Source organism: Maniola jurtina, chromosome 14 (assembly GCF_905333055.1).
Source record: "Maniola jurtina chromosome 14, ilManJurt1.1, whole genome shotgun sequence".
In the NCBI taxonomy this organism is placed as follows: domain Eukaryota; kingdom Metazoa; phylum Arthropoda; class Insecta; order Lepidoptera; family Nymphalidae; genus Maniola; species Maniola jurtina.
Window position 1 is genome coordinate 6,106,111 of NC_060042.1, and position 27,858 is coordinate 6,133,968.

At 34.9% G+C, this 27,858-nt stretch overlaps 2 protein-coding genes and 1 long non-coding RNA gene across 3 annotated transcripts; 1 reads left to right on the forward strand and 2 right to left on the reverse strand.

Annotated features, from left to right (window-relative positions):
• Positions 1 to 1,322: 1,322 nt before the first annotated feature.
• Positions 1,323 to 6,362, reverse strand: LOC123872177 (putative inorganic phosphate cotransporter). The gene is made up of 9 exons (XM_045916352.1): positions 5,929 to 6,362; positions 5,541 to 5,737; positions 5,114 to 5,350; positions 4,718 to 4,927; positions 4,277 to 4,444; positions 3,603 to 3,819; positions 3,393 to 3,514; positions 2,812 to 2,928; positions 1,323 to 1,879 (listed from the first exon to the last, which is right to left on the reverse strand). Exons 1-9 carry the CDS (start codon positions 6,029 to 6,031, stop codon positions 1,643 to 1,645), a joined length of 1,608 nt encoding a protein of 535 aa, XP_045772308.1. The 5' UTR covers positions 6,032 to 6,362; the 3' UTR covers positions 1,323 to 1,642.
• A 227-nt stretch (positions 6,363 to 6,589) lies between these two features.
• LOC123872178 (putative inorganic phosphate cotransporter) lies at positions 6,590 to 23,140 on the reverse strand. The gene is made up of 10 exons (XM_045916353.1): positions 22,617 to 23,140; positions 22,164 to 22,315; positions 18,763 to 18,962; positions 17,290 to 17,526; positions 16,391 to 16,600; positions 14,011 to 14,178; positions 9,866 to 10,082; positions 9,320 to 9,441; positions 8,058 to 8,174; positions 6,590 to 7,356 (listed from the first exon to the last, which is right to left on the reverse strand). Exons 2-10 carry the CDS (start codon positions 22,261 to 22,263, stop codon positions 7,129 to 7,131), a joined length of 1,599 nt encoding a protein of 532 aa, XP_045772309.1. The 5' UTR covers positions 22,264 to 22,315; positions 22,617 to 23,140; the 3' UTR covers positions 6,590 to 7,128.
• Positions 8,086 to 26,484, forward strand: LOC123872186. The gene is made up of 3 exons (XR_006797424.1): positions 8,086 to 8,217; positions 25,643 to 25,649; positions 26,474 to 26,484. It is a non-coding gene; the product is annotated as an uncharacterized LOC123872186 (long non-coding RNA).
• The last annotated feature ends 1,374 nt before the right edge of the window (positions 26,485 to 27,858 follow it).

Genomic DNA, 27,858 nt, shown 5'->3' on the forward strand with positions numbered 1-27,858 from the left:
ACCATTAAATATCGTAGGAGGCGATGACCCTCCGCGCGGCTGAGGTTCCCGCATCGTAGTCGCTTTGTCGCGCAGGTTTGGATGATGCATTAGGCGCACCTTCTTTATATTTTATCTGCTTGAACTCAGCTTATTTATTTTGACAAAATACGTTAAAAATTCATCATCATCAGGATCAACCCATCGCCGGCTTACTACTGAGCACAAGTCTCCTCTCAGAATGAGAAGCTACCACACTGGCCAAGCACGTATTGGCACACCTCACGCACCTTTGAGGGAGCATTATGGCCAACTCTTAAGCATGCAGGTTTCCTGACGGTGTTTTCCTTCACCACTTCGTTGTCTGTCTGTGTGTCATCTTTCAAGAGAATCAAAACTTATAAATTGGGTACTTCCCGTTTACGTAGAATCATGAAAGGCAGGTAGCAATATCTTATAGGCCAAGCACTCTACTCCTGTGGCCCAAGTAAACAGAAAAATCCGACAACTGAATTGTCATTACATAAAAAAAAACTTGTACGGAACTCTTCATGTGTGAGGCAGACTCGCACTTGACCGGTTTTTGAAAGTTATGTCAAATAAAAATTTTACATGCAATAACAAACAAAATGAAATACAAGCCACTTTATTCCTTATTTCATCGGGTGAAAGTCGATTTCAATTTAATCGTAGGTATATCTTGAAAAGCGAACTATTATACGACTACGTAAAATGGGTACATTTTTAAAGCAACGACATGTTAGAAACAGATATTTCGTTTTGGTCGTGTTAAACTATTTGAGTCATTCAGATAATTCTTGATTTAGTGATGTTGGGTCAAAAATATTTCATGGAACGTACGGAACGTATAATTAACATAACATTGATGTTACTTTTGAAGAGATATTAGCTGCCTTATTGGATTTATATTATTATAGAAATTGGGTTTTAGAATGGCACAAATAAACGGTAATTTATGAATAAAAGTTTAAAAAGCGTGAAATAAAAATTAAATTAAAAATTTAAAAAACCCCCGACACATAAACCTCTAAAAAGTAAAAAAATAATAGGTAAGTATGTATGGGCCCTTTAAGAATAGTATAAAATAAAGTTTTTATCCAAGCGTTCGTTGCGTCGGGGGACCGCTAAAGACTATTCTTTCTACAACAGATGACTTTCATAGTTTATGATAGGTAGCGGTCCCCTGGCGCAACGAGCGCTTGGATAAAAACTTTACTATTTATACTATTCTTAAAGGGCCCATACATACTTACCTATTATTTTTTTACTTTTTAGAGGTTTATGTGTCGGGGGTTTTTTAAATTTTTAATTTAATTTTTTTATTACAAAGAATAAGGTTTTGTTTTGACATCGTTTCATATTATCCATAATGGCCTTTCAGAGCGCGCTTTTAACACTGACCTCTACTAATACCAGTAGGTAGCTACGCTGGACTTGCTATTGCCGACTTAATTATCGCCATTTTGGCGCTGAAAACAGCAGTGAGGGTCCGGTTAGCTAAATGTTAGTGATGAGACATCTGTCAACATGATATCAATTTTAATTTCTGCTATGCTCGGTGAGGCACTTCAAATCGGCACAAAAAATTTGTTATTTTGTATGGCACTCCTTATCTTGTCCAATTGTCCATATCTGTGGCATGTTAATTAATTTCTGAACTCAACTTCTTAGTCAATTCCATGTATTCTGATTCATCCGTCGTTGGTGTCAGATCTTCTTTGATGATTGGCCCGTGTTTCCATCCAGAAGGGTATCCTAGACGTCTAACATCATCCCACCACTGCTGTTCTCCTTCTGTCCAGGCACAGTATATTATGTTTGTGAAAACAAGAACTGCAAAACAAACCCAAAATGCTGTCCTCCATTGTACTAATGTCGACTGAAAATAAAGCACACATTTTTTTTTAAGTTCATAGACAACTAGTTGCATGCCCGCGACTTTATTTTGCGTGAATTTTCCTATTTTTCAAAAATCCAGATAACTCTTTGAATGTTCGAGTAAAATATTACTTACTCGTATGTCCGTCTCCGAGCTTGCAAGTTATTGCACTGAATTTCATCAAAATCGGTTAAATGGTGAAAAGGAAAGACAGACAGAGACTCTTTCACTTTTGTTATGCTTATTATTTGTTGTTAAAGCGGCAATAGAAATAGAGACTGATTTTAAATCTTTATGAGATACAAGCCCGCTAACAGGCAGACGGACGGAAAGCGGAGGCTTAGTAATGAGGTCTCATTGGCACCGCTCGGTACGGAACCCTAACAACACTTAGGTTAATAGACTTAAGTTAGATATTTGCTAAAAAAATATAGCAAAAAAATAGTAGAAAGGAAAACAAGTTCGTAAATCGTTGACTGTGTTTATTGCACTAGTATACCGCGCAGTTTGCGATAGTGCAATAAACAGAGGAAAAATGTAATTGGTTCGCGTGACAAACTTCGGTTACTCAGAGCTCTTTATTTACTTTTTTTATTTACTAAATGATTTCTTTAGGTGGGTTCTTTTGTTGATAAGAAAGGAAATTATCTTTAGGGTTCCGTAACCGAGGGGTGCCAACGGGACCCTTTGGAAAACCTCCATGATTGAGATTTTTTTTTTTTGTTTAATTTAATAAAATTCTATGAGCTATTCTCGCCTATTATTATATTATTGTGTGAACATATTATTATATTACTTGCTGTTTTCGATTGCTTTATGCAGTATTAAAAAGATATTTTTTTACCTATTTTATATTATATTAGATAAGTATAGGCTAGAAGAAGAATATTTAAAGATATTATACCATGTAGAATGTAGATAAGTCAACTTACATCAGGTGTTAGCAGTCCTATTAAATAGGGTGTGATAATGCCTGCGATAGTAGATGTAGTATTCACAAATGATGTCAAGGAACCAGCGTAGTTAGGTGCCAGATCCAAAGTATTTATCTGGAATAAATTTATTATTATGTACTAGATGATTCCCGCGACTTCGTCCGCGTGGAAATATTTATTAAAATCTCGCGGGAACCATGGATTTTTATTTGATGAAAGGTAGCCATGTGTTAATCCAAGGTATAATCTGTCTCCACTCCAAATTTCAGCTAAATCTGTACCGTAGTTTTTGGGTGAAAGAATGACAAACACACACACACGCACACACATACACACACACATACACACACACATTTACAAACACGCACAAAAAAACTTATCTTCTAGAACACATTCAACGTACCAGCACGTTTCACTCCGATACTGGAGCTTTAAGCTCGTGGTCCCTTATATAAGAAAGTAACGCCTGCTTCTATCTAACATTACAAAGAAATATTACAAAGACAAATATCTTTTGAAAAAACTATGCATAATATTTACATTACTAGGTAATATAGGACTATAGTGTTGATGAGTACCTTCATCCCACAATAAAATCCACCCATAAGCCCCATTGATAAAATAAAATAAACAATTGCCGCATTTCGATTGCAACCAGCGTATGATGCTAAAATAATGCAAACTCCTGGGCCAGTTGTAGCTGAAAAAAGGTGTAATATTTTTCAAAAGAAGGCAATAAAAAGAGGCAACCATAAAGGGAAACTCATAAAGGTTCATTAAATCTGTACCTATGGTCGTGTAAATCATTCGTCCGGTTTTGATACTATGCCATCCATTTTTAATACACCAATCACTCATCATTCCAAAAATGAAGGAACAAGTTGTGATGGCTATGTAGGGTAATCCCGTAAGAATACCAGTAGTTGTTATGTTAAATCTTAAAACGTCGTGCGAGTACTTAGGCAGATCTGATATCATGGTGTAGAGACCCCAATCATGGCCCACCTGTATGTAAAAATATAATTTTACAAAGGGAAATCATTTCAATTTTATAAGTAACAAGATAAAGTTCAAAACTAAAACCCAAATATGTGCTTATATATAAAAAAATGATTTTCTGTTTGTTGCTATATTTTAATATTCTACTTTATGTATTGTACCTATACTTATATTTATGAACTCAGAATTTTCTGCTCTTTTATTTGACATTCCACTCGATACGATAGCAAAAAAAATATGGAGATCCCTACTTTTTTGGATGTAACAACTGCTATAAGTATGTATTTATTATGTTCTTATAAAATGTAGCTTATGTCACCCAAATCGATTGACATCTCATTCATCGAAATCGGCTCAGTAGTTTAGGCTCTACAGTACAATAATAGTCTGCTAGTCCCTTTGTTCTGACTTTTTCAGGTAAAAATGGATAAGAAAAGTATCAAGATTGTAAAATTTTACTAACATTAGCTGCAAGTAAAGCCCACGCAGGTGGTGATCTCAAAATTGCCTTCCAAGGTACCGGATCTTTCTTTATGTTACTTTTAGCTTTATCAACACTTTTATTCAGATAATCTAATTCCTTCTTAGAAATGTACGGATGTGAGTTGGGTTCACTGAAGCACAAAACGCTCTGAAATGAACCGTAGATGTTATAGGTATAGACTTACGCTGAACGTTGAAATTTTGAAAGCTTTTATTGACCGTGATCCAATCGCTAAGTTCTACTGGTCGATCCAAAGCCATTTTTTCTGTCTGTTTTTCTATTAATCAGACCATGGGCACATCAGATTAGCCATAGTGCTATCGATAGTACAAAAGACCATGGAATTCTTTGAATATGATAACTCCAAAAAAATCAATCAAGAAAACATTGTTTAAAAAAAAAAAATTAAAATACACTTACCCAGAAAATGAACCACAGCACACCACAACCTCCAAAGAAATAAAATACATAAGCCCAATCTCTACCACCATCTAATATGAGGCCAGACAATAATGGGCCTAAAACGTTACCCATTTGTCCACCCCCGAAAAGGATTGCTGATATAAGCGCTCTCTCTTGAGTTGGACACCATCGCGCCATCATGTTCATTAGACTGGGCATAGCAGGGCCCTGTACAAAGAAGTACGTACTGGTATGTTTAATAGATTCTCATAATACTATATTTATAAAAATATAGTACTAGTAGTAGCTCTAGTACTTTTAAAGTATTCAATAGTAGGTAAATGCGAAGGCATTTTGAATAAGAGCGTTGACTTTGAGTTTAAGGAAATGGGATATGATGAAATAAATTCTTACCTCGCTCATACCCTCAAGAACTCTAAGAATAAAGAGCCAAGTTACGCCTCCAGTTCTAATGGTAAAAGGAGTCAGAAATGTGAACAGAGCAGTGCTCAGTAGTGCAACGCCTAGTACCCATTTGCCACCGTATCTTTCTGCTAAGAAACCTCCCAATACTTGCGTTGTCACGTATCCATAGTAAAAACCACTTAAAAGAAAACCTTGTGTTTCTTCATCCCAGTCATAAATGGCATACTGAAAATTGATTAAGTAGGTATAAGTTCAATGAATGCATTAATATTTATTTCAATAAGATGCAGGTACAATAGGTTGAAATAATATCTGCTGAGCCTTGTACATTTTAACACTTTAATCTGGTGTTTCAATATTAACTATAATAGTGCATAAAATAAATGATAGTCTTAAATATTGTTTCTACACTCACCGGCTTAGTATTATTGCTTACAATACCAAGCATTTCATCACTAGGACATGCATCAGGATCAATGTGATCTGTAAAATTCTTAGTTCGATTCACCATTTGAGTTATTGCTATATTCAAACTCACACGCATTGTAAACGCATTGCTTATCCCAAGCAGTCCTATGATAGCAAATACATAGCGTTGTGGAATCAGGCAGGCTAGAAACAAGTCATAATTTCATGTTCATTAGGTTTTTTTAAGTTCTTATAGAATATATTACTCTGTTGGCGTTGTGTTGGTTTCTATGTATTTTTTGTATTTCTTAATTATAGTTTTATATTTTACTAACGGCTACTAACTCCCATTGGCACTTCAGCTTCACAATCTATTACCAAAAATATCTACTTACATGCACGTAAAACCCTCACAAGTGTTCTTTCTTTTTTTATTGGTTCTGTAGGTATGTTGATTGGTATAAAATTTTCATGTTTAACCACTTTCATAGCTTCCATGCTTGTTTACAATTATCACTTGGATCCAAAAATATATGTTTCCATAGATATTTGAAACAGTTTATTGTTTTCTGGTATTAAAATTATTATATCAGTATACACTTAACATTTCCTAAATATTAAGATCTCCAAACAGACACGAGCACTCACTAAATACCTACTTAGTAACAAATATTTCTATGTATGCTATCATGTTCTAGATTATTATCACTTAAAATTATCATTTATGTAATTATTTATATTAATGTTTGTGTACCTACCTGTCAATCAAACTAAGAAAACGGTGGCACTGTGAGTTTGTGAAGACAACTTTGTTATATTTTGTTGCTATCAATTTTGTAATTTCAGTTGCTTATAGTACAATAGACCTCCATCTCCTCTTCCTTTTCTTTTTCTTTTCTTTAATGCAACATAACATTTTTTTTTGTGTTAAGCTTTTATTTTCATGATTTAACCAGGAAGATTTTAAATTCTAAAAGACATTTTGAAAGGTTGTTGTAAAAAGAATCAAGGCGGGAGAGAAGAAATAGCCCACAGTTGAAATGAAATAAAAAGAAAATAAAATATAAAATTTTATTATCAAATGTATCTACATAAATTCACAGATCTAACTAATGCTAGGTAAAAGTACGATATGTACATTTTATGAACTGGGTGGTTTTTCAATGTCCTTATATATTATAATAATTAATTACTCTAGGAGTATTAGTATAACTACTATGGCTCAAATACATCAATGAATCATCACTGACTAGCTTAAATTATTATTCATGGTAAAAATTCCTCTGTTATTGATAACTATGAATAGTTATATCTTGTTTTCTATTTTTTTAACAAATACAGTAGCAAAAGAATCAACAATCAAGTAAAACAATATTACAATTACAAACGGTTTTGTTTAAAAATATTATTTTAAACAAAATTGTTTTTGTTTTCTCGATAAAAAAATAATAATTACTTTCCTTATTAGATTTTTTTATAAATTAATTTTGCATTAACATTGCTATTATATTCATGTGAAGTTTCTAATTAATTTTGTCTTTCTTTTGTGCTACTAGAGTACAATTTAAGTACTTTGTTAATCAACAAGGTTAGTTCTATAAGTCTTCAGATTCCTTTTTGCTGTTTAGTTGTACCGTTTCTGGTAGTTCTGGGTTCTCGTCGCGAAGAAGAGAGCCATGCTTCCAATCTGGTGGGTAGCCTAACTTTCTTACGTCGTCCCACCACTGTTGTTCACCGTCGGCCCATATGCAGTATATTACATTTGTGCCGACTAGTACTGCGAAGCAAACCCAGAACGCTATTCGCCATTGCGCAAGAGTTGACTGAAAGAAAACATTAATTTATGTTTTAACGTCAAAATCTTTCATAAGTTTAGGGACGTAGGGGTAATGTTAGTAAGTGATAATTTTGATCATGCTAACAATCAGAAAAACAAAATATACTAATTATGAACATGAACAGCTTTATCAAATCAGTAAGTCACGTTTATAAAACAGTAAATTAGTAAATCACGTTTATCACTTAAGAGTGTAATACACTGAAAGGGATATTGTATTATATGAGACTACAAGCCTACGTAAGGAAATGTGTACCATAAAAATTACAGTTATTTTAACACTTTTCAAAGTAATGGTATTCTTGTTGACACTATTTTGACGAAGTTTCACCAATTATATTTAGGTCCGAGTCCGCTCATATTATGGCGCTATAACTACTGCTATTAGTAATTAGCACCAAAATGGTAAAAATCTATTTCAGCAAAAAGCACTTCGGCAAGTCCAGTGTTACTTGTATTAGTAGTGCTCAGAGATCTAATATGAAATACTCTAAAAACTCGGACCATCAAGGAACAATATGGAAAGCAAATACATATATACGTACATATAATATACGTAACAGTGAGCTAGGTGACTCTTTTCAAAATGAATAAAATATGAGATAAAGTAGAGGCAGCTATAGGTACAGAATCCAATACAATTTTCGTAGAACTCGCTATTTTTAGAAAACAATACGAGATACTTACGTCAGGTGTTAACAACCCAATAAGGTATGGAGTGATAATGCCGGCGAATGTGGAAGTTGTATTGACGAGTGAGGTGAGTGAGCCGGCGTAGTTGGGTGCGAGGTCCAACGCGTTCACCTACGCAAACAAGCAACAGACTTAGTATGAGATTGTATGTCTAGTGGCACCTACGTCATAGTTCACAACAATTAGTTAACTTGTAACAATACGTTCACCTATACTGGTAGGCATTAAATATTACCTACATTTGACGCTGGGTAGACTATGATTAGACTAGGTATCTTTGATTTCACGTCAGCCCGTAGCCTAATATTTAACAGAAGAGTGCCGATCCAGGATAAAAGTGAGAATTTCGTCCTAGTTCATTCTGCCAACGTTCATAGAATTCGAAAGTCGAAACTCGAAACAATAATGTCTAAGTAGAGGACCAAAAATCATTCAAAAATTCAGTAGGCCTAAGACCAATTTTAATTTCGCAACATTTCCGCTTGTAGATTAGTGCTTGGCTATAGATATACAAACTTGAGCTTTAAAACTAGTCGTTAAGGCCCATTTTAATATACTTAATTCTGAAGTGTTTTAACGCTCGAATACTGGTATCGTTGATGAGATGTAAAATCTCATACTAAGCACACAGTCCAGTTTTTACAATATCCCGCTGCTTGACACTAATTAAAAGTACATGTATGTACGAGTATGTACGAAAGCTTGGGCAATAAGTAATGTAGCGTGACTATAAATAAAACAATAACAAATCAGAAGGTTACCTACTAAATCTTTATAAAAATTAATGTTTGTCCCAAGTTCGATTAGGTCAAAATTGTGTACAGTTATTATTGGGACTTGCAGGAAGATTTTTGACATATGAACGTACGCACGAGTCACATTGCAACGCATATCGGGCCTTATATGGAAGTAAATAATAAAATTGTAAAAGATAAAGACAGTAGGTACTGAGAGCTCTTCCTTCAGATTTTAACAGGGCTCTCTCCGTCACTCGTTTCATACAATCGTAGTTCCAATTTCATTTGAATACTAAGCAACCAAAGTCCATGAAATTTTGCAGACATATTCTAGAAACTAATATCTGTGTCTGTGGTTTTTTAAATTTTTCTAAAAATATGTAGTTTTAAAATTACAGTGGCTCAAAGATTTGTATGAAAATTTTTAAGACCGCGTAACTTTGAAACCGAATATTTTAACAGAAATCTGGAAAACCACAGATATATTATATTATCAGATAAAAATATTGCAGTACACACCTTCATTCCACTGTAAAATCCACCCATAAGCGCCATGGAGACAATGAAGTACACCATAGCCGCCGTACGGTCACATCCTGAATACGATGCTAGGATGATGCATATAGCTGGACCAGTTGCAGCTGAAAAAAAAATTGATCCATCATCAGGAAAACTGAACGAAAATTTTGTTAGACTGAATTCAGCTTTAAAGATTGGTTATTTCGCCGCCGCGGCCGGTGTGAAAATAAAATGAAATATAAAATAAAAAGCCATAGGATGAACAAGCAGTAAACTAGAGAGTATTATTTTATTTTCATTACTTTTCAAGCTAAGTAACGCTTGACCACAACCTCAACTGATAGTAAATGACGAAGCAGACGGGCTAACATGGAAAACGTACGTCGCTTCCTCATTACTGAGGATTGTGGCTCTTTTCAGATGAGACCCAAAGCGTATGTCCGTTTATTAATCGTACAAATCACGTAAAGATCGATAGATTGACACGCAGCGTGACTAACCGCTATTAACTAAATTAGTACATAATATAAACAGTAAGCGCAGTACCTATAGTTGTATGAATGATCCTCCCAGTCTTGATTGTATGCCAGCCTTTCTTATTGCACAAGTCACAAACGAAGCCGAACAAGAAGGAAGATAACCACATGGCTATATAAGGCAGCGCTGTGAGGGTGCCGGTGGTCGCTATATTGAATTTAAGCACGTCGTGAGAGTATTTCGGTAAATCTGTCACCATTGTGTAGTAACCCCAGTCGTGGCCAACCTGAAACCCAAATGTAATTTCAATGACAACTAGTTGTTAGTATTCACCAGAGATATTATAAAACTCAGATTAGGCAAAGCTCATACAATTACCTACATTACAAAGAAAACCTACTTGCAAAATCTCAAGTTTCTAAACCCAGTGGTTTGCTCTGTACGTATCTACCTATGTTGATAATGAAAAAATAACACATAGGTACATAGTCACACAGTAAAGTCTATAAATCACTGTTTGTACCTGCTTGATAACAATTCAATCGTGGGGACGTCTTTGTAAGTGATATTATAATTAAGACACTTTTTGAATATATCAATATTGATTTTGACCAAAATCAATAGCTGTACTAATAAAGTAGGCACATATCATTCGTTTCCCCATCGTAATCAAACGTTAAACTGACTACTGATTGATGATTACGTAAGCCCGGCAATAAGCCGGTGAATTAACAGGGCTCTCTCCGTCACTCGTTTCCACTCGTTTCATACAATCGTAGTTCCAATTTCATTTGAATATTAAGCAACCAAAGTCCATGAAATTTTGCAAACATATTCTAGAAACTAATATCTGTGTCTGTGGTGTTTTAGATTTTTCAAAAAATATGTAGTTTTAAAATTACAGGGGCTCAAAGATATGTATGAAAATTTTTAAGACCGCGTAACTTTGAAACCGAATATTTTAACAGAAATCTGGAAAACCACAGACATAGATATTAGTTTCTAGAATATGTCTGCAAAATTTCATGGACTTTGGTTGCTTAATATTCAAATGAAATTGGAACTACGATTGTATGAAACGAGTGACGGAGAGAGCCCTCTTAACATCAAAGTTAAACCTTGGCGTCTTTATCCATGTCCATTGTTTCGACAGCTTGTGTAAATTAGCTTTGATTTGTAACTTTGCCTAGATGTGTCTACTAATTAAGCTTCTTATATGGAATATAATGTATCTAGTCTATTTCTCTTAACTTTCGCAAGTCATCAATTTCTCTAAGAAAAGAGTAAGCGATGCGTAAATCTATAGTTTGAATTTTCACTTGTATTTCGGTTTCATTGTTAGTTCACAATAAGATTACCGACTACGCTTACTATTACTATAATTTATTAACAACTTTGTAAGCTAAGGAAAAATTTCATTCTGGGTTCATGGTCCCACCGCTTTATCCCACTGGTAGGCCTACGGTAGACCACTTTATACTCTTGGTCCAAATATTAAGTATTAGATATCATTTATGTGGAATTTATATTATTAACGTAACTGGATAAACAAAACTAAAGTTGTTTCTTTTACATGCGCAGCGAAGTGCATATATACTCGTACCTAAATGCAGTTACACCCAACAATTTAATGTACCTACGTACATTGTACTTGTATTAAGAGTTACGTAACCTCGTATTTCAATGTAGAATATATTATTATGTCGGGTTTTGTATACTTTGCTCGTATATTGAGTAAATCTGAATTCCCTGTGTCCATTTGTCTGTTAACTTTCCATGACCCATTTGCCTAACCAACATTAACAAAAATTAGTACAGAGAAAGCTTGTATACTGGAGAGGACAAAGACTAGATTTATGTCGTATTTTAATTATATTTATTTTATAATTTTTTGAATTCTCGAATTCACACGAACTCCAGGGCCTTATCTACGAGTATGTGTATGGGTACCTGCCTTGTTGTATTATTATTTGGAACACTAATGGATGCTTCCGGGTATAAAATACTAAAATAAATATAAAACGTATGCACGTAGTGAATTTGTATCGATTTACAACCCGAAGCACAATAGGCCTGCTCTACGCTCACGAAGAATCGCACCTGTGAGCTTCGTCCGCGATTCGGGCGCAATTGGTGCCTGATAAATAATGTATGAAGGTATATTATATCCCTCTACCCTCGCAACTCCTTGCAATGTAGCTTATCTCTCTAACACAGAGCGGACTAAAACCTATATGGAACGGAGAACGCCAAAAAGCGCGAATGCAAAGACGAGGAACTATCTGCACTATTGTCTTACGACGTATCTGTTGACAGCTACAATGGCGCGAATTTAGTGTGGACTTTTAAAAAGTAATGATGAGATTTGACCACAGAAATCAAAAAAAGTATTGAGTTGTATTATGGTTTTCAAAATTAGTAGAAATATTTCTTACCCTATATTGCATCCTGGGTTAAGTAAAGTTTGACAAAGATAAATTGACAACCCTAAGTATAACCCGGCGCAAATAACCTCATAATCATAAACGTGCCTAACATAGTTCTAACTTCCACAAGCTTCGGGCACAAATAGAACTTTTGCTTTGCAAAAGCGTTACAAAGCCTGTAACGAATTTTAATACACAAGTTACGCCATTGCGGTCAATGTTTAGCATATTAAAATGTTAAGGCACGCAACGACTAGTCCTGGTTAGGGTTTTATATTTTGTTTTAGTGTATAATGCTGGGCCTACGTAAATATTTGAAGAGGGATAAATTCAACAAACAAAAAATGCGTTCTTGTTCCTTCTCCTTAGCTTTAGTTTTGAGTTTTACGTAATTATCACCACTATATCATCTTTCAAATCTAACAAATCGGACAAACAAAAGATATTTTAAATAAATGATTTTGATTTTGTTTTTTTTTTTTTTTTTTGATTTCTTACATAAAGTAGTTACATTGTATTTAATACAAAGTGCATTTTACTTTGTAATATTTTGCAAAAAAACATATCGAGTCTCAATGTTTCTTGAACTGGCTTTTCCAACATCAATGGTCTTGAACCGATAAAAACGGTAATAAAAATGGACAGAATGGATGGATTATTTAATTTACAACCGGAAGGTGATGTCATTTTGAAAACATAAAAACATGGAGTTTTGTCACGTTTTGGCCTAGTTTTGAAAGATAACGAATATAGACATGTTGAGAAATCAAAACGTCTCCACTAGCATAGGTTCCATCATTAGATAAGATAAGATTCCAAATAAAGAAAATATTACTGTAAAATGGGTCCATTTCATCCATTGATGTTTTGTGATTCGGTTCGATATAACCAGGTGTAACAATCAACATAATGTGGCCGTGTACCTTGACCTTAAATTATGTACACGCACAAATTGCCAACCACACCTCGAATTGTATACAATTTGACTGTGGTTGAACAAAGGAAAATAGAGTTTATTACAATTACAATAAATTTTATTATTTTTATTCCTTAGTTAACAATTTTGCAATTCACTGTAAATATTTTGTAGGTAGGTAGGTATGTGATGGAATCCGCCAAGACGTTTGTTGACTACTTAAGAGTAGTTTTATTTAAATTATGTAAGACATAAAATAATACTGCTTAATTTACTTAGATAACGAATAAAATAGATAAAATATTTCAATGACTTTATGATTTTATTCAATGAACTACCGTGTTTTACTACTGTTGGAAGCTGTTGGAATGCAGATTAATAGCTTTGTATCATAATGGCATCGATGTATAATGGTATTTTTTGTTGGATTAAGTAGGTACTTTGATGATATTTACATATAACCTATCTTGGGCTAATTTAAAATTGTCACAGAGTTGAAGCGGAGCTCGAAAGTATAGTTTACTTTTTTCCGTTTCGATTAAGTATAAAGAAAGGAAAAATTGTTAAGATTATGTAACCCCGGCGGAACAATTCCACCATAAGTACCTAAATTGTTTGTATTTACATAGCGCACGCCACATGAAACAATTTTTTCAATTCAATTCACAGTATTACGATTTTCATAGTGATTTTTAATTTTATTTTTAGTAAAATATAGCCTATGTCACTCAAAATTAATGTAACTTTCTACTGGGGTACTTTTTTTTTTAATTTTCAAAATTAGTTTGTTAGTTTCTGCAGACAAACTCACAAACTTACAAACTTTACCTCTTTATAATTACTAGTGTAGATTAGAAAGTATGAGCACTTACAGCTGCCCACACAAGGGCCCACACTGACGCGGACCGCAATATGGCTTTCCAAGGAACTGGATCTTTGAGCGAACTGTTCTCCGCTGTTGTAACACTTTTGTTGAGGTAGCTTAGTTCTTTTTTCGATATGTATGGATGGGTGTTCGGCGTACTGTAGCAGGTGAGACTCTGGAACGTGAGACCATTTAAGTAAATATCTAACTAAAATAGGAAAAAAACTTAATAAGTACATAGAAATAGGGTTTTTAGGGTTCCGTACCTCAAAGGGAAAAACGGAACCCTTATAGGATTACTTTGTTGTCTGTCTGTCCGTCCGTCCGTCGTGTCTATCAAGAAAACCTATAGGGTACTTCCCGTTGACCTAGAATCAAGAAATTTAGCAGGTAGGTAGGTAGGCTTATAACACAAGTAAAGGAATAAATTATTTTAACAGGGCTCTCTCCGTCACTCGTTTCATACAATCGTAGTTCAAATTTCATTTGAATATTAAGCAACCAAAGTCCATGAAATTTTGCAGACATATTCTAGAAACTAATATCTGTGTCTGTGGTGTTTTAGATTTTTCTAAAAATATGTAGTTTTAAAATTACAGGGGCTCAAAGATTTGTATGAAATTTTTGAAGACCGCGTAACTTTGAAACCGAATATTTCAACAGAAATCTGGAAAACCACAGACATAGATATTAGTTTCTAGAATATGTCTGCAAAATTTCATGGACTTTGGTTGCTTAATATTCAAATGAAATTGGAACTACGATTGTATGAAACGAGTGACGGAGAGAGCCCTCTTAAGGATTAAGGATTTAAATTTTAAAAGTAAATTAACTATACCAAGTGGGGTATCTTATGAAAGGGCTTTACCTGTATATTCTAAAACAGATTTTTTTTATTCAAATAAACTTTTACAAGTGCTTCTGAACCATGACTGTATTTATCACTGGTTCGGAATGCCCTTTCTACCGAGAAAACCCAGCGAGAAATTCGGCGGTTGCCCTTGCAAACCTTCAATTTACAATATTATGCTATATATTGCAGTCATGTGCATTGTTGGAGCAAGCTGCGAGTCAAATACATGCTCCTTATCATTTACGAGTATATAATCATCGATTGTGTAATATGCTTTTTTCAGAAGTATATTTTTAATTGATTTTTTAAGCTTGTGTAAAGGCAAGTCTAAAAAAATTGACAGAATAATTTTATTAAAATACACAATGTTATTTGATATAATCATTACTAGAATTATTATTAACTGCGATAGAACATTAGAGTAGGTAGGTACCTATAACTTCATAATTATAAAACTTGCTAGTATCTATATTTTGCTAACTAGTTACTATGTACCTAGTACCTAGATACCTATTGCAATGATAACAAGAAATATGAAACATCAATAAAAACATAGAGTTAGCAGAATAAAGGAACTCATATTATACAAGCCTTGCAGATCGGATAGTTTACATATGTCGGATAGGTACATAGGTACCTATTTATGCAAATTTACATTGTACAATACGCGACAGGTCGAGATGGCAATCAGGGTACGAGGCGGGGGGACGCCCCGCACACCTGCACGTCACTCGCGCACCGGGTTAGCACGGGGGCTGTGTGGGTGTGCTGGGCATCCTCACCCCGATTGCCATGTTGATCTGTCGCGTAGGAACTATAGGTGATTTTGTAGGTAAGTATTTTGATGCTGCACTATTGTAAAATTCTAGGAATTTTCCTAGTTAGGTACATGTACATGTATGTGACGTGTTGAAATGTATTATCACACTAATATTATAAAGGCGAAAGTTTGTATGTGTGTGTGTGTGTGTGTGTGTGCGTGTGTGTGTATGTGTGTGTGTGTGTTTGTTACTCCTTCACGCAAAAACTACTGGACAGATTTGGCTGAAATTCAGAATGGAGATAGATAATATCCTGGATTAGCACATAGGCTACTTTTTATCCCGGAAAACCAAAGAGTTCCCACGGGATTTCGAAAAACCTAACTCCACGCGGACGAAGTCGCGGGCGTCAGCTAGTGTGTATATAATGTACCTACTCGTATCTACCTGTCTACAGAAATATTTGAAACAAACCCTATATGGATACACACTAAACAGTAAAGTAATCTACAATTTTAAGCTAATTCTATAGGTACCTATGCATCCTAATATAACTAATCCGCAAATGGCCAGCGTATCCTTTTCATTCTGAAAAGAGTCCAGTGCTCCGTAGTGACTCGGTGATGGGTTGATCATGATAATGATCAGAGCCTTAGCTCTAAAATGGAAATTCATCTCTTTGATATATCAGGGATCGTATAAAATAGAAATACCTTTAGATATCTCTAAAATTATGTAACTCGACTATCATTCGCGCTTGCGGTTACACTTACCCACAATAAAAACCACACAAGGCCGAATCCACCGAAGAAATAGAACACATAGGCCCAGTCTCTACCATCGGCTAGTAGTATGCCAGACATATAGGAACCGAAGATATTGCCTATTTGAGCTCCACCGAAGACTAGCGCTCCTTGGAAGGATCTCTCATGCGGTGGCACCCATCTTGCTAACATGATCATGAGTGCTGGCATTGTTGGACCCTGTGAATAGAGTTATTCATTTTAAAATAATTTGTATTGTTTCTTTTTGTTGTTAAAATATGTGGAACATTTTAACAACAGTGTTCAGTAATCGGATTAGGCTTCTAATACGATACCGCTTCTAATGCGATACCGCTTAGAAACTGATTAAGTTTGTTAAAAGTGTGAATTTAACAGTTATACTAAATAATAAAAACGAAAGGAAAACGAATGGGTTATGGTAATTGAAGAAACACTGGTTTCACGACTTTTAGAAATTCCATCCGCAAGGAAGGTTAAATGGAGGTAATGTTTTATATGAAAAATTAGGCATTTTGAAGTAATGTTTTTGAAAAAATGAAAAAAAAAGCTGAAAGGCTTCTCGTTTTTGCGTATTATCCTTACTAGGCGATAGAACCATGATAATAATAAATACTGAATCGTTCCTTTATTTTCACTGCATCGTATTTGATGTTTTGATTAGTGATAATTTTTTATTTATTTATAGACTAGCGCTTTGCTGCAAGCAGACCTGCTAGCAAGTGATGATGCAGCCTAAGATGGAGCGCGCTTGCCTAGAAGTTGCCTATTCACTCTTGATTTGAAGATACCCATATTAAAAGTGGAAGGGCAAGTGGAAGGGATGTATTGCCAAAGCGAGTACAAGCCTGACTAGAACCTATATTATTTCTAGAGAATATGATTATTACCTCGCCCATCCCTTGTAGAACTCGAAGTATGAACAGCCAAATGGCTCCACCGCCTCTTATAACAATTGGTGTAAGGAACGTGAATAAGGCAGTGCTAAGTAAACCAACTCCCAGAGTCCATTTACCTCCGAACTTCTCTGCCAAGTAACCACCTGGCACTTGGGTTGCTGCATATCCATAGTAGAAACCACTCAGTATAAGGCCTTGTGTTTTCTCATCCCAGTCAAAAATCGCGTACTAAAAACAACAAGTGTAAAATGAGTATAAATTAAAAATTTATAACACTCCCGACAAGTGAGGGTTAGAGTAACTAGAAAAGAGCTGATAACTTTCAAACGGCTGAACCGATTTTCTTGGATTATAGCCAAGAACACTCTCGATCAAGCCACCTTTCAAAAAAAAAAATTAAATCGGTTCATTAGTTTAGCAGCTACGATGCCACAGACAGATACACAGATACACACGTCAAACTTATAACACCCCTCTTTTTGGGTCTGGGGCTAAAAAATAAATGATGTTATTACTTACGTATATAACTACCTAGTTATTAGGCCGCGGATACACCAGTAAGTTTTACTCACGTAAGTACGAGTAGCTTACATGATTGACTTACAACTTTTTTACCTACAATAGGGTATTTTACTCTAAATTTTTTATTACTTTATTATAAACTAGTATAAAAATAATGACGTAAACTGAAAAAACTAATTAAATTGAAAACATCATGGAGCTCTCAATGTTTTCCTTCACCTGTATAGCAACTTTATAAGTAATTATTAAGTTTACCAAAAGTACCCCACACGGCAAAGTTAGATTTCATCACAATGTTTCCCTTCACCTTCATAGCAACTTAATAAGTGGTAACTAAAGTACCCCACGCGGAAAAGTTAGGCGCTCTGGGCAAAGTTGCGAAGCTTTATGGTGGGCATAGATACATAATATTATAATTTCCGTAGGAGAACAAGCAAGAACAGTTCGATTACATAATTTAAAAGTAATATTATAGGATAATGAAAGGGTAATTTGAGTTTAAATTTACGTTCTCACCTATGTAATAATTACTATCCTTCGCACATATTTAAAATAACCTACGCAATGCTATTTGTGCAATCTAGCCAAATGTAAATTGAACATAATAATATTATTATATATCTGCTAACAGAATCGTTATTCGATAGTGGATGATGTCTTGCGGCACGTAACTTCATACAAGGAGTACTTATACCTACTCATTGTTGCAAGGAAAAGTTACAAAATCTATAAATAAAATCTAAATTATACATAACTCCTGCCTTATTTACTAACTGACTCAACCCAACCCAAACCCTTGGCGTTAAAAAGCTGAAATGCACAGAGGTCCCTTGTATAATGTAGACAAATAATATAGCCATTTTCCGAAATTCCTTTGGGGCAAGGAAAAAAGAGTTTTTTGTTAAATAATAACTAATTAATAAATAGTTCGCTTTTACTTACTGGCTTATGAATTACTGATGTTGCATTACCAGGTAATACGTCATCAGGGCAAGCATATGGGTCAAAATGTTCGTCCCCGGTCTTAGTACGGTTTACCATCTGTGTTATGGCTAAATTGAGACAAACTCTCATCGTATACGCATTGCAGACTCCGAGGAGGCCCATTACTCCTAATATATAGCGTTGGGGTATAAAACAGCCTGAAAAGATAAACTGACTTATTTATTGTTACAATAGGCAAAAATGGATGATACCTATGGGGTAACTATAAAAGAAAGTGGCAAAATATCAAGGAATATTATTGGTGTATGAATAATCATAATGGATCAGTAATTTTAAAATCCAGATTTCATAATCAATATATAATTAGTCCACTCTTTGACCGTTGAGCTATTGAGGCTTGGTTAATGGATTACAGTAGATGATTCCCGCTACTAAATCCGCGTGGATTTAGTAGTGGAAGTAGTTTTAAAAAATTCTTTGATTTTCTGGGATAAAAAGTTGCATTTGTCAATATTGCAGGACGCAAGCTATCTCTGTACCAAATTTCATATAAATTGGTAAAACGTATGGGTTTTTAAGAATCCCGTTGATTTTCCGGGATAAAAAGTAGCCTATGTCCATTACCGGGATGTAACCAAACATCTAAATCGATTGAACTGCCAGGCGGTGAAAGCTAGCAGACAGATAGACAGACAGACAGACCGACAGACCGACAGACAGACACACTTTCGCATTTATAATATTAGTATGGATTATTATTGCTACCAGTATTTATTAGCCTAAGTCTGAGGTTAAGTTTTGAGGACATCATCTTTTCATCGTCCATTATTGTTTACCTTGATTAGATAAAATACACCTATAGACAAGGTCAACATAGCTATTAATTAATTACTGTACCGTTTGGGTGATAATCTAATCTAGGTAAAATGAACAGGTAGTTTACAATCACTACCCACATTATTATTCCTGACTAAACAAATCACACTAGTATTATAAAGGCGAAAGTTTGTGTGTATGTGTGTGTGTATGTTTGTTACTCCTTCACGCAAAAACTACAGACGGATTTGGCTGAAAGGAATGGAGATGGATAAAATCCTGTATTAGCATATAGGCTACTTTTTATCCCGGAAAATCAAAGAGTTCCCACGGGATTTCGAAAAACCTAAATCTACGCGGGTGAAGTCGTGGACATCGGCTAGTCCTGAATATGACTGGAAATACATAAAAAAAAGGTGCATAAAAGATTTAATGGCGCTTTATGTACGCTAACATATACCTACATATAAACTATGTCATAAATGTATATTGCAACGTTCCGAGAAACATCTGCTAATCATAATCAGTGTTATTTTACTTTGTTTCAAAGTGAAATAACATAGACAAGCAATTCCAATTCCAAAATATCTACTCAGTCTTTTGTTTGCCTTAATTAAAGGATGTAGGTAGGTCTATTTAATTGAGAATAGTAATAAAATATGTTACGTATTTATAAATATTTAAATTAAATAAATATGTAAATTGTCTGCGCTTTGGTGAAGTTCTTTATCTGAAGTTTTATAAGTCCGTCCGTCTATCTGTTTCTTTAACTCACCATTCCACGCGGGCATGATTTGTACAGTAATTACTAAGGTATTAATATTTTAATACTAATTTTATTGATTTGATATACTTAATTACTAATTTGATAAAGCTAGCATAAAGTTTTATTGTAATATTTTCAATCAAAAAACTTAATATTTAAGAACAATATTTATGAACAAGTAGTATGATTTCTTTTTAGTACCTATATAATAATAAGTAAGTAGGTATTAATGTATTGATGTTGGTCCTATTGACCTTAGAACTTCACTTGAAGATTTCACAAAAGCTCTACCAATGGAAGAGTCCAAAGGCTTGGAAAAATGAGTGTCTTAAGGGTCTCTTTGATATCTCGATCTCCTTTAACATTTTGTGAGTGGATTTCGGTAGACTGAAGTATTTTTATATTTTCTTACATACTATGCTTTAATAATATGTATCTATATTAAAGAATTAGTTTTTTTAATCTTCCTAGTTTTTCTGCAAATCAGAAGACATAATAATATTATGTCTACTAGTTGATGCTAGCAACTTTTTTCGCGTAGATTGAGGTTTTAGAAATCTGTGGAAACGATTTTTCGGGATAAAAAGTAGTCTTTGTCCGTAACAAGAAAGCAAACAATTTTTTTTTTTACCTATTACTTATAGGATGCCCGCAAGTCACGACTTAACAATAATCCCTTGGGAACTTAGTAAAAAATAACCTATGCCCGTCCCCGGGATGTAAGTTATCTCTGTACCAAATTTTGTCCAAATCGATTAAAACTAGTGGTTGTGAAGGCTATCAGACAGACAGACAGACACACTTTCGCATTTATAATATAAATATGGTAAAAATGAAAATGAAAAATGAAAATGTACTTTAACATTAAAAACCTTTTTTTGGAACCCACATGGCTTCAGTTTACGTAATTTTTTATTAACATTATGTACATAAAATTATTTTACATATTTAACAATTGAAAACCAACCTCTTTTGAATAAATGGCTTTGATTTAAACTTTAAAATCGTTTTGCTCAAAATGAGTTAATCACATGATTTCCACTAGATTTATGATTAGGTAAAAATAGCTAGTGGTATAAATCTGATAATAGCCGGAACCAATGACTGTGCGCGTTCCGGTATGGTGCATGTTGATGGCAACAATAGGATCCCTAACAATAGGAACTGGGTGAGTAAATAAGTACCCCCTTACGCCTGCAGTTTAATTTTTTAATGTAGCTAAATAGCAAGCAATCTAGGTATACTCTATCCACGGAGAGAAGATACTATAGGGCTCTCTGTTACGTAATCCTATAAGTACAAATGACAAAAACTCAGTAAGCATTAACCGTTTTGAGTGACCAACCAATCACAAATGAACCTATGTTTTCGAATTTAATTTGGAAAGTTTTTTGAAAACATAGGTTTATTTGTGATTGGGTGGTAACTCAAAATGTTTACCACCCACTTAGTTTGTAGTCTTTTTCAATAGTATGGAATTACGTAATAGAAAGATCCCTATACTAACTTCTCTCCATGGATAGAGTATAGTTTAGTTTTGCTCTTTAATAATAGCATAATCAGTAATCACCCAGCACATAACATAAGCGCCATCGCATATAGTGATATAAAGTGATTGACACCACCAACCCTCCCCTGTAGCACCAGAACTCATCATCATCACCATCATTTCAACCCGTCGCGTCGCTGGCCCATACTGTTACGAGTCTCCTCTCAGAATGTTAAGGTGTATTAACCATGCAGGTTTCCTCATGATATTTGCCTTAAATTAGTATCATATAGTAAAGCAAAGTTTACTATTTGAACAGATACTTACATGATCGCAAGGTGCGTGTCAAAGCGGTGTCTTTCCTTTTTGGAATCTGTGTTTTCAAACCAAGCAGGTTATGCGCCTGCACTTGATTATTTTCATCCATTTTCAAGTACAAAGATTTGGTGACTAGGGTTAAAATATGGTCCTAAGTGTTCCTAGAAATAATATATTAAAGACATTTTGAAAATTATAAAAATGAATAATTTACTATCCTAATTAAATTTTCCATACAATAATTCGCTACATTAATTTTATCTGCATCTGCAAATACATAACCCGGTATCTAGCGGTCATATTTCAGTTCACTTTATCTCTCTGAAACTGTTTATGATATATAAAAATCCACAATTACATTTTAGTAGGTAAAATATTTCATAATTATTTAGGTAATACGTCACGTCTATTAAAACGATTATAGAATAATTTATTAATTATTGTAAATTTTACTATAAATACCTTTTTATAGCCGCAATGATGTAAAGAGATATCTAGGTAATTTTAACTATAAAAATAAAAAAAATTGTTCTATTAAATGTCTCTACTCGATGAATACATTGCTATTTAATTTATGTAAGCAACAAAATACAACGTTTTAATTCAAATTGAGATTAATTAATCAATGTTTCCAATTAACATCTCAAAGATTACGTTCGAGTGAACCCGGTAAGTTGTAATATTAATAGGTATAGCTGGTTTATTATTATTATATAAATTTATTATATATTTAAAATTAGCAAATGTTCCGATTATATTTCCCTAACTGGATTCACTGATAACTCAATTCCACAAGAGTCAATCACACATTCACTTTACATTATGAAATCGACGCGGCACTCATTCACTATATTACAAGTGTGTACACAGCGATAGTGTTCTGTCATATGTTCTCGGTCTTTATATCGTTTTATCAATATGTTTGTGGATCGAAACTTGCGCATACGCGTGAAGCCTGCGAGCACATGGCGAATATTGTCGTCTTAGGCCGATTACCCACGCTAAACCGACATAACTCGCTGACCTTGGATACGACTCGTATCCACTATGAGTACCGATACTAGTTTCACTTAATCTACTTGCAAAACTACAACAGTTGTTAGAAGTACGAGTATGTAGGCGTATCATCTGTTGGAGACAGATACCTACCCGTTTGCTGAAAGGAAAAAATCACTGGAAAAGTTTTACCGAAGAAAGAAATATTGGGCTATCAGCCACAGTCACAACTACATCCATACTGATATTATAAATGCGAAAGTATGTCTGTCTGTCTGCTAGCTTTCCACATCCCATCCGTTTAACCGATTTTGACGAAATTATCCCGGAAACTCAAAGAATTCCCACAAGATTTTTGCAAAACCGAAGAAGTAGCTTGCATCCTGGAGATACACATAGATCCTGGATATACATAAATTAGTTTTATCCTGGAAAATCAAAAATTTCCCACAGAGTTAAAAAAACTGACAATCGCGGGAATCATCTAGCTTATAATAACTGGTACTTATTTATCAGGCATATTCATAGATTCGTTAGATTTGATACTCTACCTACCTAGGTAGAGTATGAAATAATAATAATAATCTGGTCGTATTACCGTGTGCAAAGAAGCCTGTGTAAAGTAAATAAGTTAGGCTATTTTCGTAAAAGGCCAACCACCAACCGGATTTGTAATGGCCCTACTTAAGCTCCGTATGAAGAACTTAATCTTACGGTCCTTTGTAAGCATTGGACTCTATATTAGAAACAAATGAGAGGCTTTGATCGCTTTGCTACGACAGCATATTTCTACGGTCATTGAAATAAAATCCCCAAAATTATGGCCAGTAAAAATGGGTCCTTCTTATCTTGTGTTGTATGTTTATGCCATGATACTTATGGGTCAAAACTAGGTGGTAGGTACCCGACTAAGTGGGCAGGCGACCTCAAACGAGTCGCAGGGCGCCGCTGGATTTAGGCCCTTCAAGATTATGGGAGTCTTTATAAGAGATTTATGTCTTACGCTAAGTTATTTATAATACGCTGGACTTCTATCCGTTGACAACAATGACGATGACAATAATGGCTCAGAATGTACAAACCTTTATACTACAATGCGATTGAAATAAAAAAATAGTAAGATGGACTAATTTAACTAAAACTACGTCGCCCATTTTAAGATTTATCGTTTAGCTTAGGTAAACTAATTGAAAGGAGGGTGCGTGAGTAATTTAAACTTGATAATGTTGAAAATTATTTAAATAAACTGAAAAACTATTACTAGGCATGCGCTACGAAAGAATTTTTGAAAATTCGACCACTACAGTGGTAAAATAGGGGTTGAAATTTGTGTAATCCACGCGGATAAAGTCGCGGGCACAAGCTTTCTTTATCTAAAGAGACAAAGGTGACACATGTGAGTAGGTACGGTTAGGTAAACACATTTTGCACACAACACCAGCTTTTCAAACAAACCACAATCATTTGCGGTCTGTTTTAAAAGCAGTGCAGAATATTATATTATTATCAAAATGGCGGTGGTTTGCAACCGGCAAATATTGCTGGTAAACATGGTATTAAATACAGATATCTATTATTATTATTTAATTTAGCTTAGATTCATTAAAATAGTTATCAAGTGCGAATCGAACTCTCGTACAAGATATTATTCTTCTACACTATTCTTCACTATTAGACACTATTCTTCTATTGTATTCTTTTTTTTTTTAAATATCATGGCGGCCATGATATTTAAAAAAAAATGGACGGACGGACGGACGGACGGACAGTCGGACGGACAGCGGTGGCTTAGTAATAAGGCTAAGGGCCTGTTTCACAACCTCCAGATATACTTTATCCAACGAATTTTGACGTTATGACAGTTTTTGCAGTGGGAATCTGTTAAAATGACTTTATCCGTTAGATGAAGTTTATCTTGCGGTTGTGAAACAGGCCCTTAGACTATTCAGTCAGATAGTCTGATACATAAGATTTTCTCAATTACCCTCATTATATAAAAGAGAAATAAATGAAAATACTCAGTAAATAGTACCTACTACCTACCTACCTACCTACTAATAATAATCAAGATAATTGATCCCGATCATATAAACATTGACTCGATATGTCGAAACATCTGCTATTTACGATTGTGAAGTTTGCTAGCTTCCGGATCTCTATCAGCAGAGTAGTTTGTTGCCAAAACTATCTTTCCGTTTTATGTTTATTACATACTAGCTGATTCCCGCGACTCCATCAGCGTGGATTTAAGTTTTAAAAATCCTGTAGAAACTCTTTGATTTTCTGGAATAAACGTAGCCTATGACACTCTACAGGTCTTTAACTTACCCATGCAAAAAATCACGTCGATCCGTTGCCCATTTGCGGCGTACCTAATTGAAGGACAACCCAACAAACATGGCGAGGTCTAAGTTGGAGAGCGCTTACCTAGAAGATTCTGCTCTTCTTCTTCTTATCTTGAAGGTACTTGAGTTATACGTGGCAGCCGGCAGGAGACATGTAGTATGGCGTTAAAAGCTTAGGGGTTTGTATCTAGGTATATCAGTAACGTTGAGCAAAAACGTTTCGTGCGAGTTGATGAGACACAATGTACAAGTTACACAGTGTACAGAATACAAGTTAGCCCTTGACTGCAATCTCACCTGGTGGTAAGTGATGATGCAGTCTAAGATGGAAGCGGGCTAAACTGGAAGGGGATGGCAGTTTTCGTACCCTTACTCCTTTGGTTTCTACACGGCATCATACCGGAACGCTAAATCACTTGGCAGCATAGCTTTGCGGGTAGGGTGGTAACTAGCCACGGCCGAAGCCTCCCACAAGACTAGACCAGAAATTTAGAAATTATGAAATTCCAAACCCCTGCCAGGAATCGAATCCGGAACCACCCACTAATTAAGCGCTTGCCACTGCGCCAGGGAGGCCGTAAAGGAGAGACCGTGTTCTGTGGTTTAATGTTGAAGGGGGTACAAGATTGTGGAGTTCCTGAGCCCCGTCCGTATATCGATTTCCCAACCTAACCTAACCTTACTAAACTAACCTTACGTACCTACTTAGAAATCAAAAATAAGTAAGACGCGGTTTCTATGGAAATGACGGAGACAGACCTAATTAAAAATTACTTGGAATTGAAACAATTTCGTATGACTATAAAATGTTTCATCTTATCAATATTATTCGAAGTCAAAGATCATTTCTGCGTAACTTTAACACAAACTTTACACGCTTATTATTCACAGTAGGTGGCTATTAATTTTATTATTAGGTATAGGTATATCAATGTTATTGTTCTCTTGGGTTTAACTGTGATTCATTCATTTAAAAAGCAGCGTTAATAATGTATTAAGTTATTTTTTTAATTCATTTTTCTTATAGGTACTAATAATAATTACGAGTATAACCTACCTATATACGATTGATAGCCCAGTATTTCTCAAATTGAACCAATTTCACTATCAAAAAGTACCTAGGTACTTATATTAAATACTAGCTGATGCCCGCGACTTCTTTTGCGTGGATATAGGTTTTTTTTTAAATCCAGTGGGAATATCCGGGATAAAAAGTAGCCTGTCTTAATACAGGGTATCATCTATCTCCATTCCAAGTTTTAGCCAAATCCGTCCAGTCGTTTTTCGTGAAAGGGTAACAACACACACATACACAAATTTTTGCCTTCATAATATTAATGTGATAGTGTGATTAGTGTGATAATCGATTTAAACCATGAAGTCCTGATAAAACAAACAATACTAGAAAGCCATATTTGAGATTTATACTTGTGTAAATAAAGTGACCATAATTCATACTTTATTAAGTAATACACCTACCAACCATTATTTTTAACCCCCGATCCAAAAAGAGGGGTGTTATAAGTTTGACGTGTGTATCTGTCTGTGGCATCGTAGCGCCTAAACGAATGAACCGATTTTAATTTAGTTTTTTTTTTTTATTTGAAAGGTGGCTTGATCGAGAGTGTTCTTAGCTATCATCCAAGAAAATCGGTTCAGCCGTTTGAAAGTTATCAGCTTTTTTCTAGTATAGTTACTGTAACCTTCACTAGTCGGGGATGTTATAAATTTTTAATTTACACTTGTTTAACTATCATAAAAATTCTTAGCCAGTTTGGTGGACTATAAATAAATAAATCTTTACTAACTTTACAAAATAGTGTTTACAAACTTTAGTGTGACCCTCCGTCCACACACTCCCCTGTCTTTGCAACGCGATGGACGTCGAAACTGTGGCAGCGTGCGCGCTATTGCATACTTACCCACAAAATAAGGAGCGATGGGCATGAACGAGGAACATGCGAGTAACGCGGCCACACTACGTCTCTGCCTCCGTTCCTCGCTCCTTCCCATGCCACACGGGCAGTGTGTGGACGGGGAGTTAGGCCCAGTCCTGACTACTGACTATGTCCAGACGCTTCTCATTTTGAGAGGAGACCCGTGCTCAGTAGTGTGCTGGCGATGAGTTGATCATGATGATGATGATGATAACCTCTGAATAAATGCTATCATTCTAAAATAGGTAGAGATTTCCGACTTGAAACACAAACCGTTGCGTCGACTGTGGCCTTGAAGCGCGACGTCGTAAAACAACGACAATAAATAATTAACGAGTCTGAAATTTCTATACAAGCAATATTAACATAAAACATACCTAAACTACACACTACTATCCAACACTAGCTTCTCCTTTCAGCAACGGT